Genomic DNA, 16,880 nt, shown 5'->3' with positions numbered 1-16,880 from the left:
GCAGGGGGGGTAAAGTTGGTACTGCGCGACAGAGCACGTTAGGTAGCCAGAGATAATTGATCATGTTAGTGACAAGGGAGATACGAGTCATGTGATGTAGGTAAGAAATTGGTTCATAAGGAATTCTTTGACTTCTTTGTGTAATGAAATGACAGAGGGATTAGTTCTGATTTTAGGAGGTAATGAGTTCCAGATTCTTAGGGAAATGCCAGAAAAGGCACGGTTGTAGGTTTTTTTCTTGTGAAATCTGAGGTTTCAGAAGAAAGTTATTGGCACTTCTGGATGCTCTGGAGTCACTCAAGAGTTAGTTATAGTTATATAGTTATAGTACGAGATAGTTAGGGGTATTGTGGTGGAGGGCTTTATGCGTCATCCAGGCAATTTTTCACTGGATTCTTGTTTCATAAAGGAGCCAGTCGAGGGATTTGGGATCCGGGGTGATGTGGCTGCATCTTTTTGAGCCAGTGATGTCTAGCAGCAGCATTGAGCGAAGCAATCTAGATAGGGTTGTACTGCCTTAATCCAACCTGGGAACCATGAAGGCTTGTAGAGCATGTGTGATATAGGTGGGGGTGGTGGAGATTTTGATTTTCTTAAAATGCTAATTTGTTGATTTGCTGCTTTGTGGATGCACAGATGTGTTTCTGCATGTTAAGATTATTGTCAAGCGTAACACCCAATGACTTTGCAGAGTCAATAATTTGAGGAGTGCAGATAAGGGCGGTTAAATGTTTCAGCCATTCTTCGATGATCAGTGCCCGGTGGGGTTGAGCAAGTAGGAGTTCAGCTTTTTGAGTATTTAGTTTGAGGTGATTAGTTGTTAGCCAATTTTGATTTTCCATTAGTGTTGTTAGGAGGGAGCTGATGACATCTGGGGAGGAGACTTTTAGGTATAGCTGGGTATCGTCAGCGTACATGTGGTATTGGATGCTAGTTGAGCTCAGAATTTCAGTTAGGGGCTCCATGGATAAGTTGAAGAGGGCGGACGAAAGAGGATCCCTGTGGTACCCCAAGAGTGATCAAACCTGGACTGTGATAGTGAGATATTAGGCTGTACTCTGAGATCTGTTAAGGAAGTAGGAGGAGAACCATTTAAGGACAAGACCTGTAAGGCCCATACGGTGTTCCAGAAGGCCTGGGAGATTTGTGTACTTCACTGTATCAAATGCCAATGATCAGTAAAGGACAAGTTTGATTCTGGTCCAGAATTTGTAGTGCATCATCTACAATGTGTGTCATAGCAGATTCGGTGCTGTGCCCAGCACAGAAGCCAGACTGAAATTAGTCTAATAGTTGGAACTGATTGATGTAGTTGCAGTGATGAATGTGAACACCATTTTCTAGGTGTTTCACCAGGGTATGGATATTGGGATAAGGTCTGTAGTTGTTCAGGTCAGGTAGATCCGCTTATGTTTTTTTCAGAATGGGGGTAACTTGACCAGAATTTAGGCAGTCAGGATGGAGCCTTGAAAGAGAGGCCTTAACAACCTTGGTATAGATTGGGAGTACTGTAGGTATGAATTCCTTGAAGAATTTCAAGGGAAGAGGGTCACTGAAATGGTTTGAGGGTTTCAGTCAAATTTAGATTTTATGAATGGGGTCTTCATCTAAGGTTTTTAAAGAGTTCTATGATGCGTTGTTTTTGGGGTAAATGCTGGGAGAGCACACTGCGATGCAAGGTCTAGGAGGGGATAGGTAGGGTTGACGGGGGGGATAGGAAGTTAGTCCATGGCCAGCTGCAGGTAATTTACCATGGTTTCTGCCAACTGCCAAAAGGAGCTTAATTCCTCAACATTTAGTAGCAAATTGGTGCTCACCAGAGACTGACTGGGAGCGCACATCGATTATGCTTTTATGAACTCAAAAAGTATTTTGGATTGGTTACTGGCTTGATCAAGTTGGTTTCTGAAGAAATTTGCTTTAGAGGTTCTGGTGTTATTGTAGTAGCTGTTCCTAAAAGGTCTCAGGTGCTTGAGGTGATCAATGGAGGGGTGAGATCTCTACTAACGTTCGGCTAGTCTTAAGTTACGTCTTTCTGTGTGGAGACTACCATTGTACCATGGTTTGGAAATTTTGATGGGTATTCTTTTTAGTTGGAATGAAGTGATTGAGTCAATGACAGATTCCATGGAGCCAGTATAGTGATTCATAAGATCAAGGACATCTGAAAGCTCTTCAGGGGGAGTAAAGATGTGACAGAGAGAATACAACGCATTATTGTCGATGTTGTGCAGGTTCCTTTTCCAGATTTTGGGCTTGGATCGTTGTGTTATTTTTCAAGACATTTGAAGTGAGGAAAGTGATGCGGTGGTGGTTGGTCCAATACCAAGGTAGGATAGATTCCATCTGAATTGAGTTTCCATCTGAATTAAGTTGGGCTTTGCAATAATGAGATCTAATGTAGATCCTTTGTTGTGAGTGGGTTTGTTGCAGAATTGAGGCAGGTTCAGGTCTACAAGAAAGGTAGTGAAACTGTTGATTGCTGGATGAGTCAGGTCATTCCAATGTAAACTGATGTCTACAAGGAAGATCTGAGGGCAATGTTGATCAGTGTTTATTCCAATGGTTTCCATGATTTGTTCAGTTGTTGCCTGGAGTGTTGTATATCATGCGTAACTTGCAAAGGGATCTGTTGTTGTTTGAGATATCAAGGCAAAGGTTTTTGCAGGTGGGTAAGACAGGAGATTGTGCATGTATGACTGACAGGTTGAGGCTGCGTATGCAGGTGATGCCTCCACCTGGTCTGTGGAGTCGATCTTGTCTGGTAATACCATGGGTGGGGGGGGGGGGTATTAGACTGTCTGTCAGGTGCAGAGGTGTCATGTAGCCAGGTTTACATTAGGATTAAGAGGTCAAGTTTGTATGAAAGGATCAGGTCCCCAATATCTCCTGCACGTTTTGAGGCAGATCTGCAGTGGATTAGCATGCATTTCATTTGAGCTTTGTGGGTAGCTGGGTTAGAGTTTGAGAGTCTAATTTGTCTGATGTTATGTTCGTTGACACCTCTGTGGTTGATACTACAAGCTTTGAGAAGGTTAGTGGTGATGACCTGGATAGTTTCCTGACTATCCGAGTTCTGAGGGGGAGAGGAGTTGTATGATAATAGTAGGGTTTGGAGCTTGTTGTCAGATAAGGGAGCTTTACATCTAGTTGGACTTGAAGATGCGTTGGGTTAGGGTTTCTTTCTCAGAGGCCAAAGTGGGGGCCGTGTGGAAGGAGAGGTCTGATTGGTGGGGGTGTGTTCGGATTGAGGAGGGATGGTTGGTCCTGAGTGGGGGGTAGGGACTGTGAGGCTCTTATTAGGCCCTAGATAGTTGGTTGTCATTGTTGTGAAGTGAAGTGTAGCTCCACTTTGATATCTTGTAGGCTTTTTGAAATCTCGTCCAATTTGGAAGCAAGTGAGGAATGGAGGCTGGTTGACAGGTCTTGCGGTAATGGATAAGGAGCAGATTCGTTGGGGGAGAGGGAACGAGAAAGGGTGGGTTGAGAAAAATTAGAAATAGGATTGTGAGAGCTTGAGGGGTGGATGCTGGGGCAACCTACCGGAGTGTCATTGGGTGTAGTAGGAGGAGCGAGCATTCGGGGGGAGATCAAGTTACAGGAGGAGTATCATTCAGGGGAGATTGAGGTTGGTAGTTATTGAGGAGATCAAGGGAGAGAGGTAGAGGGTTGTTTCATTGTGTCGATCCGGAGTGGTTACTCTCAGTGTGGGGTCAGACAGTGAGCAAACGTGATGGGCAGTGGTTACCAGATCAATGGTGGAAGGGGGAGTGTTGGAGGTGTTCAATATGGATTTAGAAGGTTGAAAAGGGGAGGAGTCAGTGGTTGATACACATTTCTTCAGGAGTGGAAAGAACTCTTCGAAAGTTGAAGTTGGCCATCTAATACCTGGGTGAAAATGATGCAGTTGTTGTAGATGGTGACTGCTGCTTTGCATGCCTAGGAAGGGGCTACCGATAGTTTGAGCCCATGTGGGGTTTTCCTAGTTGTAGATATCGAGAGCATTGAAAACAGGGCTTTCCTCCATTGGGCGCGCCTATTTGTAAAGAAAATGATATCACTAATTATCGTTTCTTTGTTGGCACAAAAGTAGGGGTCGGAGACCAGTGTAATCAATGACATGATTGCCAAACATACTATTCTGTTCAGGCAGGCCTTACTGAAATGTAAAAGGTATCCACAGTGTGTTTATTAGAAATCAGGGATGGGGGTTCTGAAGAGTATTTGGAGTCCCTTCCCTTTTGACACCTTCTCCCAGCCATTATATAATTAACACCACATCTTAGTGATGGCCCATTATAGAGCGGCTTCCTGCGGCTCATGTTTTCCCTTCTGGAAACAAATCACGGTTATCAGCATAATGCTTCTTTTGGCCCAAGCCTCGCGCCCCTCCTGGGATCACTTGAGGCCCTTCTAGGGGGGCCCAACCCCCCAGTTTAAAGACCCCTGCTTTAGAACCTTCAGGCTAATTTGCTCACAAAATCATTTACCCTCTGATTCTTTCAGAAAAAAAGACCCTGAAACAGACTCCTCAGATCCCACCCTGAAAAGTTTAGACATTTTTAAACATTGTCAGTTTAATAGAATAATTGTCAAAACTTTTGAGGGGGTACTGCTGATTATTGGTTTCACTGGGGGGGGCGTGGCATTAAAAGGTTTGAAGACCACTGTTCTAAGGTGATTTTGGTAGCACTTTGTGGATCCATGTCAGAGAGAAGAAGTAGCTGAGAGGTCCAAAGTAGGGGGATGAAAAGGAGTGGAAAGTGGTTCATAGACTGGACTTCACACTTGGGAGAAGAAGCAAATTTAGGAACTCTTACTTACAGGATGGTGAGTTTTTCACAAGAGATCATAGGCAGATCGTGGCTTAGTAGCCGCTATAAGGAGCGAGGATCAACTCTAGGTGAGGAATAACGTACAGTAGTAGTAGACTTTAAGATGTATGCCAGTACATAAAAGCAAATGGTTGCGTAGGATGAGAATGCAGTTTAATGTAAAGTACCGGGGTGTAAGTCGGAAAGGGCGTGCAAAGAGTTAAAGAGGAAAGTCTAGCCGGTTTTCCAGTAACAAAAAGAATAGGTTCTAGGGTCGGTTTAGATAAACTTATTTATTTTTTAAACATGTGTTGTGGAAGGGCGCCTGGTGGCAACAAGGACATCCACCACTTCAGGTGGCAGACCATGCATAGTCATTCATGGTCAGTTGCAACTACTATATCACCTTGTATGTAGGTGTAGATTGTGCTGATTTGGGTGGAGGAACCTGCCCTGTGGCTGAGACAGGGGGTCCTTGCAAAGTGTCAGCCTAATCGGAAGACTGATGCTCATGCCCAGTTCTGGGTATCACACCCTCCAGGTCTAATCCATAGAGATTAGCATAACTTTGGTCCAGTCATCCTAGATCTTCTTTAGAACTCCCGACATCAGAGATGGCATGTGAAAGGGTACAGGAGTCTAGTGTTCCATTCCAAACTGAAAACACCTCCTAAAGAGTGCTCTTGCAGAAACTACAACATGCAAAGCTTTTGACACTGCATGATCTCTACCGTAGTGAAAAGATCTAGCCATGGTTCGCCCTACTGGGTTTAGGAGCCACTCGTGACCCACCAGACTGTCTGCTCAGTTCATCTGCTCCAGCATTAAGGGACCCTACCAGGAGGTTTGCGATCAGGAAAACGCTTGGACGTTCCAGCATCCTACAGAGGCACAGAGCCTCTTGACACATGACCGAGAACCAAGTCCGCTCTGCTGGTTGCAGTACCACATGGCAGTGGTGTTGTCAGTTAGAACCTGCAACAGCCTCTGCTTATGCAGCAGTATGGCCTTTAGAGTTGGATAAATGACCCGCAACACCAGCAGAATGATGTGCAGCCAGCCCTCTGCAGCAGACCAGAGTCCCTGATCTCCAACTACCCCCAATTACCTCCTTAGCCAAGCAGGGGCACCTCCATCGCTACAGCTCTTGGTGGGGAAGTGAGAGATCTAGCACAGGACCAATTGCATTCGAGCAGCCAACACTACAGATTTCGAGCAGTCTTCTCGGAGACCTATATGGCATAGGTCCGACAGCTTTGATGCTAGACTCATTGGAACTTCCAATTCCATTGCAGAGCTTGCAAGTGCCACCTGGCATAGCTAACAAGAAGGATACAGGTGGCTAAGAGGTCAAGAAGCTTAGATCGGCTCTGACCATGATCAAGAATGCGCCTGAAACACTGGGATCATAGGCTGGATGTCCTGGGCTCACTACAGTGAAGGAAAAGCCATGAACTCATCTGCGTCTAGGATTGATTCCATGAATGGAAGCCTCTGCAAGGAGTGAGGTGAGACTGACTAGTTGACAGTGAACCTCAACAATGTAGAGATGCTCCCCATTTTCAGGAGGTGGTCCACAACTAACTGAACCCTTGCATTCTGCAGCCAGATGTCAAGATATTGTAATGCCAGTATCCCTGACCTCCGAAGATAAGCTGCACCAACCACAATCACTTTTGAGAACACCTGAGGGACACTGGTGAGGCCAAAAGGGAGCACAAAAAACTGAAAATGCTCCTGGTCTGGTTTCCCAAAGTAAGTCCCCCACTCCTTTAATCTCTGGTACAACATCCTCAAATAATCCTTTACAAGTTTTAAATAACATGTCATCGCTGTGTTAGAACTGGCACAGGCCAGATCTGACAAACCATTAAGGGACAAATCCTGCACTTCTCAGTTGGACTGCCAGACTGCAAAGGACAGTTCAGGAACTTAATAGAACAGGCATGCAGTGACTAAGTAATAGCATGTGCATCCCTTTATAAACACAAGCAATGATAAAAAACGCACAACAAAAAAAAAAACTGTTAAAAAGTATCCCCTTTCCAATCACTCACTAAATACTTTAGTGGAATAAGTCTAAATAAAATAACAGTTCTCTCAGTCAGCACCCCTGAGCCCCAAATTCCGTTAAGGTGCTGGTCAGACTGCAATTAATCAAACGTTAGGTAAGAATGAAGATAATTTGTACTACCAATGCTCAACTTTGAAGTTCATTTAACCTTCTGATTTCATCTCTTTACCACTTCGGCCCTCCATCCAATCTATTTCTGTTACACAGCATAAAGCTTCCTGAGTGAAAGCTTTGAACCTTCCCAGACTATAAGGTAGTTGCTAGCACGATATAACTCCTTTAACCTCAAGTGCACTGTTTGAAGTTTGGTGGGGGGAAGGGGTGTAGGGTGGCTGATGACTGCAGTTGCCTCTTGACCTAGGTGTGATGTGTCTGCTCAGGGGTGGGGGACATGGGGTGTGAAGAAACAATCAGAGCTGCCTCATGGGCGTCCCTTCTTCTCTGAATCGTTTTACAGACTTCAAAAATGCTAATATCGGTGAATGCGATGTCAATGTACGTCATATTATATGTACACAACAATGTAAATTCCTGTAAATATGATGTCGATGTATGCCATGACAAATGTATGCATAATAAGAATGTCTGTAAATGCAACATCAATGACCGCCATGTTATATGTACACGTAATGAACTTGCATCACTGCTGTCGGATCCACCCTAGATGACCTCCCCATCAACCCAGAGTCAGATACACCCGGTCAGAAAGGCGCTCAGATTCAAACTCAAGGCTACTGATTGATAGGTCACAGGTGGGGTAACACTTAGCCCGCAGACAAATGCCTGAATACCTAAAACCCAGATAGGCAGCTAAACCACAAAAGGACCGAGGAGATTTGCCTCAATAAAACAAGTTGGGCAAAAGGGGGTACACGTTCCACGTTTCCAAAACATCACTAAGTCAGATACCACATAAAGGTAGGAACACCCAGCCAATCAGAACACAGCATGCACACTACACATAGATATCACGCGCTCCCCATGTTATGTTATGTTAAAATATTTTTATAACGCGCAGTAGTTACTCCGAAGAGTGTCCCAGCGCGAGCCCAAGAGGAGGAAGAGCCAAGGTAGGAGCAAAAACAGGTGAATTTATGGAAACAAATAAGTTTTAAGGAGGCGCTTAAAACAGCCAGGGTCCTGGGTATTGCGCAAGAAAAATGGGAGAGAGTTCCAAGCAGCGGCAGCTTTGACAGCAAGAGAGCTGCCCCCAATCCTAGACCGGGAAAAGCGTGGAACCCTCGCAAGTAAAAGAGCTGATGACCGGAGGGTTCTGGCCGGCACATAAAAGGCGAACCGCCTCTGCAGATAGATAGGCCCCAAGTTATGAAGGGCGGTGTGGGCAATGACCAGAGCCTTGAACTTAACCCTCTCAATCAGGGGCAGCCAGTGCAAGGCCTGAAGATGAGAGCGGACACTGCACCTTCTAGAGATACCAAGGATGAGCCTAGCGGCCGCATTCTGGATCACTTGAAGTATGTTCAAGGAGTAGCCAGGCAGGCCAACAGAGGGCATTGGCGTAGTCCAAGCAGGACAAAACCAAAGCCCGAACAACCGTTTCCTTCGCCGGTCTAGGGAGAAGTGGGAGAAAACTCCTGAGGACCTTAAGAAGGCCAAAACAACCACCCGAGACCTTCTTCACCTGGGTCGCAAAAGACAGATTGTCCTCGAACCACACTCCAAGATTTTTTACGGAGCTCCCCTTGGAAGAGGGGGGGGAAAGGTCAGGGGGCCAGATCCTATCTCTGAAATCCGAGGGAAAGTTACCAAAGAGAAGAATCTCCGATTTGTCCTCGTTGCATTTGAGTTGAGCCCTGGCAAGCCAACCAAATACCGAGGACAAGCACTTCTGAACAGGCAGCACGGAATCATCCCCCTTGTTCCATGTAAAAAGAAGCTGAGTGTCGTCGGCATAGGCTATCACCTTAGCCCCCAGCTTCTCAGCCAAAAAGACCAGCGGTGTAACATAGATGTTAAAAAGAAGGGGGCTAAGTGACGAGCCCTGGGGGACGCCGGTAGAGACCTCCTGTAGAAGAGAGGCAGTGGGAGGCAGCCAAACCTGTTGGAAACGGCCCTCCAGAAAGGACCTCAGCCAGGCTAAAGCCAGGCCAGAGACACCAATCTCGGAGAGGCGGGAAAGCAATCTGGCATGAGGCACCGTATCAAATGCGGCAGACAGATCAAGCATCACCAGAGCTGCTCTGCCGCCCGCATCTAAACAGTCCCGAATAGCCTCTGAGATCTCCACCAGTGCCGACTCCGTGCTGTAAGAAGCCCGAAAGCCAGACTGGGCTGGGTGCAAGGCCTCAGAACTTTCCACAAACTCGGAAAGTTGCCTAGTCACTGCCTTCTCACATACCTTAGCAAGGCTAGGAAGGAGGGAGATAGGACGGTAGTTGCAAGGCAGAGAGGGGTCAAGGGTCGGTTTCTTCAATAGAGGAAGAATTTTGGCCTGCTTCCATTCCGGTGGAACCCAAGCACCCTCAAGAGAGGTTGATAATGACATTGACCTCCGGATTAATGGTCTCTGCGACCGCTGCCAACAGTCTAGCTGGACAGCAATCAGTGGGGGAGCCGGACTTGAGGCCCTTAAGCAGTTTGAGAGTGCTGGCAGCATCAACCGGCGAGAAGACCGACAGGACGTGCTTGGAGGCGCCCTGAAGAGGCACCGTCTGTCCGTCATCCAGCCATGGCGCCGCACAAGCCGTTAGGGACTGCTGTATCAACCGGATTTTATCCGCAAAGAAACCCGAAAGGGTGTTGCACCAATCAACAGAGACCGGGCCCGAAAACTTGAGAGCGGCAGGGGCAGTGAAGCTCTGAACTATATGGAATATCTCCTTGGAGTTATTACCAGCCTGCTCAATGCGGTCGGTAAAATATTGTTTTTTAGCCAGGAAGATGGCCGAGTAATAGATCTTTTGCCTGGCCCTCAGAGTGGCCTTGGCCAAAGGACAGTACTTTGAGCGACGCCACGTCCGCTCCAGCTTCTTGCACTCTTGTTTGAGTAGGCGTAAATCGTGCGAAAACCAAGGTTTAGATGGCGAAACTCTCGAAGACCGGTAGGAAGGGGGGTGGCGAGTGAAGACAGATTTGTCGATCCAATTAGTAAAGGTCGCCAAACACTCTGCAAGGTCACCCGTAAGGGACGGCCTAGAAGCCGCCTAGGCCCCGGCCAGAGAGGCGGGAACTACCCTTTTAAGGGTTGGTTTCCGCAAGATGGATTCTGCAGCAAGGGGAGGGCCAGCCTTCCAGGAGAAAAAAGTAATGAGATGGTCTCTACCAGAGAGAGGATTCTCTGCCAGAATGTTAAAATTAGAGCAGATCGGATCAAGGATGTGTCCAGCCTGGTGGGTAGGGAGAAGAACCCATTGGGATAGCTGGGCAAGCTGCAGCATGTCTTTAAGAAGCATAGCATCAGTATCCGACCCCTGATCCAAATGGATATTCAAGTCGCCGAGGAATAGAAAATGGGGAAAACGAAGCGCCCTAGAGATTAGCTTATCTCCCCACTCCAGAATAGTGGCATTGGCCGGGCCAGGGGGGCGATAGACCAACAACCCCCCTAAAAGAAAGTGAGGGGACAGCCTGATGCTAAAGTCTAACGCTTCACCCGGCCCCCAGTCATGAGACTCACCCCTAATAAGCTCCCATTCTTCTCTGAAAATAACCGCAACACCACCCCCCCTTCCAACTAGACGGTCGGCCCTAGCAACTTTGTACCCCGGAGGGATAGCCAGGGTGATAAAAGGATCAGCGTTGGAGTCAAGCCATGTTTCCGTAATAAACAGAAGATCAACAGAGTGATCAGAGAGGAGCTCAGAGATATCGGCATGATGTTTTTTCATAGAACGAACATTAATTAAGGCGGCAGAAATGGAAGGAGCCATATCTTGCTTAGGGCGGCTGCCTGGGGCAAATAAGACAGTCGAGGCGGGGCCAGGGAGACAAAAGCCACATCTAGAGCAGACATGCTCCTGAACATCCGCCAAATCAAACTGAGGGTGAGAGGAGCAAGCAGATAGTAACAAATTACATAGTTCCTCCCTACCATACATCAGGGCAGCGCGCATACATCCTGGCCGAGAAGCAGAGTAGGGGGCCACAGACACAGCCGGTACGCGGACGGGCGCAGACGGGCTTGCCTTGGGCGCTGCCGGGCATCTGGACACAGACACAGACTGGCCCACATTAGGTCTCCACAAAGTCAAAAGCCACCTGTGCCCCCTTATCAGATGGTTGAATTTATGGTTCATGACTAGGCTAGGATTTACGTGCTCTACAACAATGTGTAATCAGTTTATTGTACTTCACGAACTGTATGTAATGCCGGCTAAAACGTACAAACCTTTGTACATCTAGACAGTCTTCAGACATGCCTCTGCTGCTGCTGCTCTCCAGCCTGCAGCGTTCAATCGAACCAACTTGTTCGAGTTTTGCCAAACACCTATTGTCTTCATTTTTTCCAAGGAAAATTCATATCCGAGCAACAAAGGAATGGAATACCATGGAAGTATCATCATCCTGGCTTATACCGTACCGGACACGAAAATTCAGCTGCGTTGTAGAGGTGGTCAGACCTGAGCCTTAAATCACCAAGACCTTTCTGCCCAGCCATGGATCTTCCGTGTTCTGGCCCGATTGCTGCCCAGTTTGTAAAGAATAATCACTTTGAATATTAATTGTGCCATTGAATAAATAAAACAGTCAAACTGGCTAAGTGTTTACATAATGCCCATTAAAGAATGCCACAAACAGGAATGTCACTCGAACAAGTTAACTTTATTTTACAACATCCTAGCTATTGTGTTACACCAAACTGGTCCAAGTAGGCAAACTGACGGAAAAAAAAAAAAAAAAAAACAATCCAGAGTATAACTACAAATGCTTTGTAGTGAACTAATGGATACACATTTGAACAATTAAAGTCCCTTTATAGAAGGTAGAAACTCCGAACTAGCAAAATTAAATACCTTGTGTAGCTGGTGGATAATGATTGCGTTATCAGCTAGTTTTTCAACAACGTGGAAACTTTCAATGGTTGCTGAAATGAAGAAAAAAGGATTAAGTGAGTATAAATCTAAAATTACATAGGGAGCAGATCACTGTACTAAATGTTGATAAGTTCTTATAGCCGCTCACCGGACAGAGTAGTTTTATTACTATACTTTATTAGCTACAAATATTATGAAGAGACCACATCTAATCAGTCAGTTTTCTGGGAAAACACTACAGTAAATGAACCATCGGCATCACTTGAGTTCTCCCATAACATCTTTGTGATTCATTGATCAAAGATCACAAACAAACAGGCTTGACGGTACCCAAAAGCGTTCGTCCTTTCCCCATGGACCGGTATTAAAATGGTCTAGGTTTATAAAATCATGACTAAAGAAATGACATGACCCCTCAATCAATTTTATTTAAAAGTAAATTTTAAAGTTGCCATAACTTGCAAAAAATGAACAATCAGAAGATATCAAGAAATTACACACGTTTCAAAATGGATTACAAACGTAATCTAATAGAGGATGAATTAATTGCCATAGATGTCTAAATTTTAGGGTAATATAGAAAGTTAATTTTGGAAGGAAGACGGCAACAAGCATTAACAAATTTCAATCTCAGTACAACAAATAAAATTATCTATTATAACATCTTTATGTAGGTGGAGTCCTAGAATACAATTTGACATACTAAACTAGCTTAATTCGGAAACGGTCTATGCATGTGGGCATCACTTTCTACGCTAGACTAAATTGAGCATTCACAAGGAGTAAGAGGCTCTACTGTCGAAGATTTTATTAGCTCTAAGCCTAGAAACAACTTACTTTCCCAATCATTGCGAACATCAACATTCCAGAAATACTGGCAGACTTCATGGCCTGTAACTCCTTTAACAGAATGGGTTGCTTTTAAAGGGTCAAGGACAATTCCATTTTCCTCTACTTCTCTTCTGTACACCTACGAAATGTGGAAAAGAAAAGCATAACTGCATGAACGGCATTGTTTGGATTGAAGGTCCTCTATTGAAGCAAGAGAATGATAGGTCTGGTTATCCTGTCCAATGTGAAAATTGCAGTATCACCACCAATTCATTTGGAGAGCTTCATAACCATGTAACATTGCTTTGGATGAAGGGGAAGCTATACTCATTCACCAGTTACTTACGGAGCTGATCCAGAAATAAACACATAGAATTATAGATGGGTAACAGTAAATTACGGAGGGTGTTATTCATGGGGGGGGGGGGGGGGGGGTTTCTCAGTGACAACGAGAACCCCAAGGTGAAAAACATCCCGCAATTTTTAATCCATCCATAATTTTAAGTTATGTATGGCCCCCAAAATGATTTGCTCCTGCTTTCAACTGGTACGCAGTGGCAGAGTAGTAATGAGGGAAGCCATATATAACCATGGCCTCTTATGCATCTATGTCCCAAAGGTTAGTATACAAAGAAAGTTACCTGCCATCATTGACAAACCCCCACCAGCGTCCCCTTCCTGCAGCTGTGCTTTCTGCTTTCCTTGAAACCATATATGCAGCTTTTTGCTAACAGGCTCTCAGGGAGGACTGTCAGCCTGGCCTTAAAGTCCTTTATGACATCACAACAATGAGTAACTAGTTTGGTCATTAACTGTTGCTATGTCATAGTAGTAAATTATGAGAGTCGGAATCTGAAATAAATGAGAGGCTCTATGACAGCCATACAGATCACAAAACGTATAAACGTATATTGATGCAAATGCTGGAGCCATCCTGCCACCTCACGTCCCATACACCTTACAGAAAAAAGCATTGTTGAACAAGTTACTTACCTTCGGTAACAATGTATCTGTAAGAAACATCAGTTAGTTCGATTCCTCACCTTAGAATATCCCCAGGCGTCAGACTGGATCCGGAAGATTTTTCGTCAGCAATACCCCTTGTGCGTCGCTAGGCGTCGTCTGCGGCTCCGCGTCAGTCGACGGCGTCGTGCGCCTGAATGACGTCGGAGTACTTAGACGCCGCCCTCGTGCGCTGACGTCAGTTCTTGTACATAGCCTTACGCGCCAGGAACTCAGAGCCATGCAAGATACCGACACTGGTGCCAAAAAATTCTAGGGCCCTGAAAAAGATAGCCTTAATCCTAGATGTCAGTTCGCAGAACGGGGAGGATGGGTGGGTCGGTGAGGAATCTAACTAACTAATGTTTCTTACAGATACATCGTTACCGAAGGTAAGTAACTTGTTCATCTGAAAGAAACACGTTAGTTAGATTCCTCACCTTAGAATAGATACCCCAGCAATACCAACCCCGGTGGAGGGTCTGCGAACCAAGATCACACCAGAAAGTCCTGAAGAACAGAACGGCCAAAGAAGCCATCTCTCCGGACTTGGCTGTCCAGGCAATAATGCCTGGCAAACGTGTGCAGCGAAGCCCACGTTGCCGCCTGACAGATGTCCTGCAAAGGGACCCCCCGTCCCAAAGCAGTAGTATCCGCTGTGGCCCGAGTAGAATGGGCGCGCAGCCCAACAGGCGGTTCCTTTTTTGCCAAGGAATAACAGATTTTTATACACAAAACGACCCACCGGGAGATGGTCCGTTTGTGTACAGCTTTACCCTTCTTTGCACCCACGTAGCCAACGAAAAGCTGGTCGTCCACCCGGAACTGTTTAGTGCGGTCCAAATAAAAGGAGAGCGCACGTTTTGGGTCCAGACGGTGGAGCCGCTCTTCCTCTTTGGAAGGATGCGGAGGCGGAAAGAAGGTGGGCAAGGTGACAGATTGCCCAAGATGAAAGGGGGTCACCACCTTCGGTAGAAAGGAAGGACGAGGCCGAAGGACAACCTTGTCCAGATGAACAGATAGAAAAGGAGGTTTGGACGATAGAGCCCGGAGCTCACTCACCCGTCTAGCCGAGGTGATGGCTACCAGGAAAGCAGTCTTAAGAGTTAGAAGACGAAGAGGACAATTGTGAAGAGGCTCAAAGGAAGCGCACATCAGGAATGTCAAGACAAGATTCAAGTCCCACTGAGGCATTACGAAAGGGACAGGAGAGAACGTGTGAGTAATGCCTTTAAGAAAGCGTGACACTACAGGGGACTGGAAAAGAGAGGGCCGATCTGGAAGCCGTAAGAAGGCAGAGAGAGAGCAGCAAGATAACCTTTCAAGGTGCCCAGGGCAGAAACCTGCCGGGCCGAAGAAAGAGGAGAACCTCAGAAAGAGGGGCAGAAAGGGGATCCACAGCCTTTGCTGTGCACCATGCCACAAATTTGTTCCACCGGCAGGCGTATACAGTCTTTGTGGAGGGACGCCTGGCTGCCAGAATATCACAGACTTCAGGAGGCAAGTCAAATGGCATCAACTGCCGCCGCTCAATCTCCACGTAAGGAGGTGGAGGCTGGACAGGTTCGGGTGGAGGACCGTCCCCTGCTGCTGCGACAGAAGATCCTCCTGAAGGGGCAGACGTATCGGAGGATCGGGCAACATACTGAGTAGCTCGGGATACCAGTACCTTCGTGTCCAATCCGGAGCCACCAAGATGACTTGGGCCCGGTCGCGCTTGATCTTCAGCACTCTGGGCAGAAGTGGTATAGGCGGAAAGGCGTACAACAGACCGCAACTCCACTCGCGACGAAAAGCGGGTGCAGCCTTGGAAATTCCAACGCGCAGAACCGCTGACATTGCGCGTTCTCGTCTGTGGCGAATAGATCTAACCAAGGCTCTCCCCACTGCTGAAAGAGACCTTGCGCCACCTCGGAGTTCAGACGCCATTCGTGATCCATCATGCACCGGCGGCTGAGTTCGTCTGCTCTGGCACTCAGAGCCCGCCAGATGTTGAACCACCAGGATGATGCCCTGGTGTTCCAGCCATGTCCAGAGGCGCAGAGCCTCCTGACAAAGGGTCCATGACCCCACCCCGCCCTGCTTGAGCAATACCACATGGCCGTGGTGTTGTCCGTGAACACCTGCACGACACTTCCCCGACAGAGGGAAGGAAGGCTTTCAGTGCAAGTCTGATCGCTCTCAGCTCCAACAAGTTGATGTGGAGGCGAGACTCCGCCGGAGACCAGAGGCCTCTGATCTCCGCCTCTCCCATATGGCCACCCCATCCCAGGAGGGACGCATCCGTCACTACGACATGCTCCGGTAGGGGTAGGGAGAGGCTCTTGCCCGTGACCCAATCGCGGTCCGTGAGCCACCACTGCAACTGCTGTGCAGTGCCCTCCGAGATCAAGACATGGTCAGACAGGTTGCCGTGATGCTGGGCCCACTGAAACTGCAGGTCCCACTGCAGAGCCCGCATGCGCCGCCTGGCGTGATGCACTAGTAGGATGCAGGAGGCCATCAGCCCCAGAAGCCGCAACACTAGCCTGACCGAAACCCAGGATAGAGGCCGAAAGATGGGAATCAGGGCCTGTATATCCCGGACCCGCTGTTCCGGTGGATGAACCCGGAACTGCGCCGAATCGAGAACCGCTCCGATGAAAAGGAGCTTCTGAGAGGGGCTCAGGTGCGACTTCGGCACGTTGATGGAAAACCCCAGCAAATGCAGGAGATCCGCCGTAGTCTGGAGGTGGGAGACGACTGTCTGGGGCGAGCCCGCCTTCAACAACCAGTCGTCGAGATAGGGGAAGACTGGAACCCCTGATCTGCGCAGATGAGCTGCGACCACCGCCATCACTTTCGTGAACACCCGAGGGGCACTGGTAAGGCCGAAGGGGAGCACGGTGAACTGAAAGTGCTCCTGACCCACCGTGAACCGCAGGTAACGCCGGTGGGCCGGCAGGACGGGGATGTGGAAATAGGCGTCCTGCAAGTCCAACGCTACCATCCAGTCTCCAGGGCAGCTAGAACCTGAGCCAAAGTTAACATTTTGAACCGTTCCTTCCGGAGGAAGGCGTTGACGTTCCGGAGGTCCAAGATAGGGCGTAGGCCCCCTTTGCCCTTCTTGGGAACCAGAAAGTAGTGGGAATAACAACCACGACCTACTTCTGGGCTCGGAACGCG

General features: G+C 47.4%; 1 protein-coding gene across 2 annotated transcripts in view; it reads right to left on the bottom strand.

Moving 5' to 3' along the window:
• Positions 1–16,880, bottom strand: part of CERT1 (ceramide transporter 1) — a 944,792-nt gene that overhangs the window by 131,127 nt on the left and 796,785 nt on the right. For both annotated transcript variants that reach the window (XM_085632300.1, XM_085632301.1), the window contains 2 exons: positions 12,720–12,852; positions 11,862–11,932 (listed from right to left, as the gene is read on the bottom strand). In XM_085632300.1, the coding sequence (XP_085488426.1) occupies positions 11,862–11,932; positions 12,720–12,852 (204 nt within the window). The remainder of the gene's footprint in view (positions 1–11,861; positions 11,933–12,719; positions 12,853–16,880) is intronic.

Source organism: Triturus cristatus, chromosome 2_1, assembly GCF_964204655.1.
Source record: "Triturus cristatus chromosome 2_1, aTriCri1.1, whole genome shotgun sequence".
Taxonomy (NCBI): domain Eukaryota; kingdom Metazoa; phylum Chordata; class Amphibia; order Caudata; family Salamandridae; genus Triturus; species Triturus cristatus.
The sequence above is the reverse complement of the archived record's forward strand: the minus strand, read 5'-3'. Positions and strand labels throughout refer to the sequence as shown.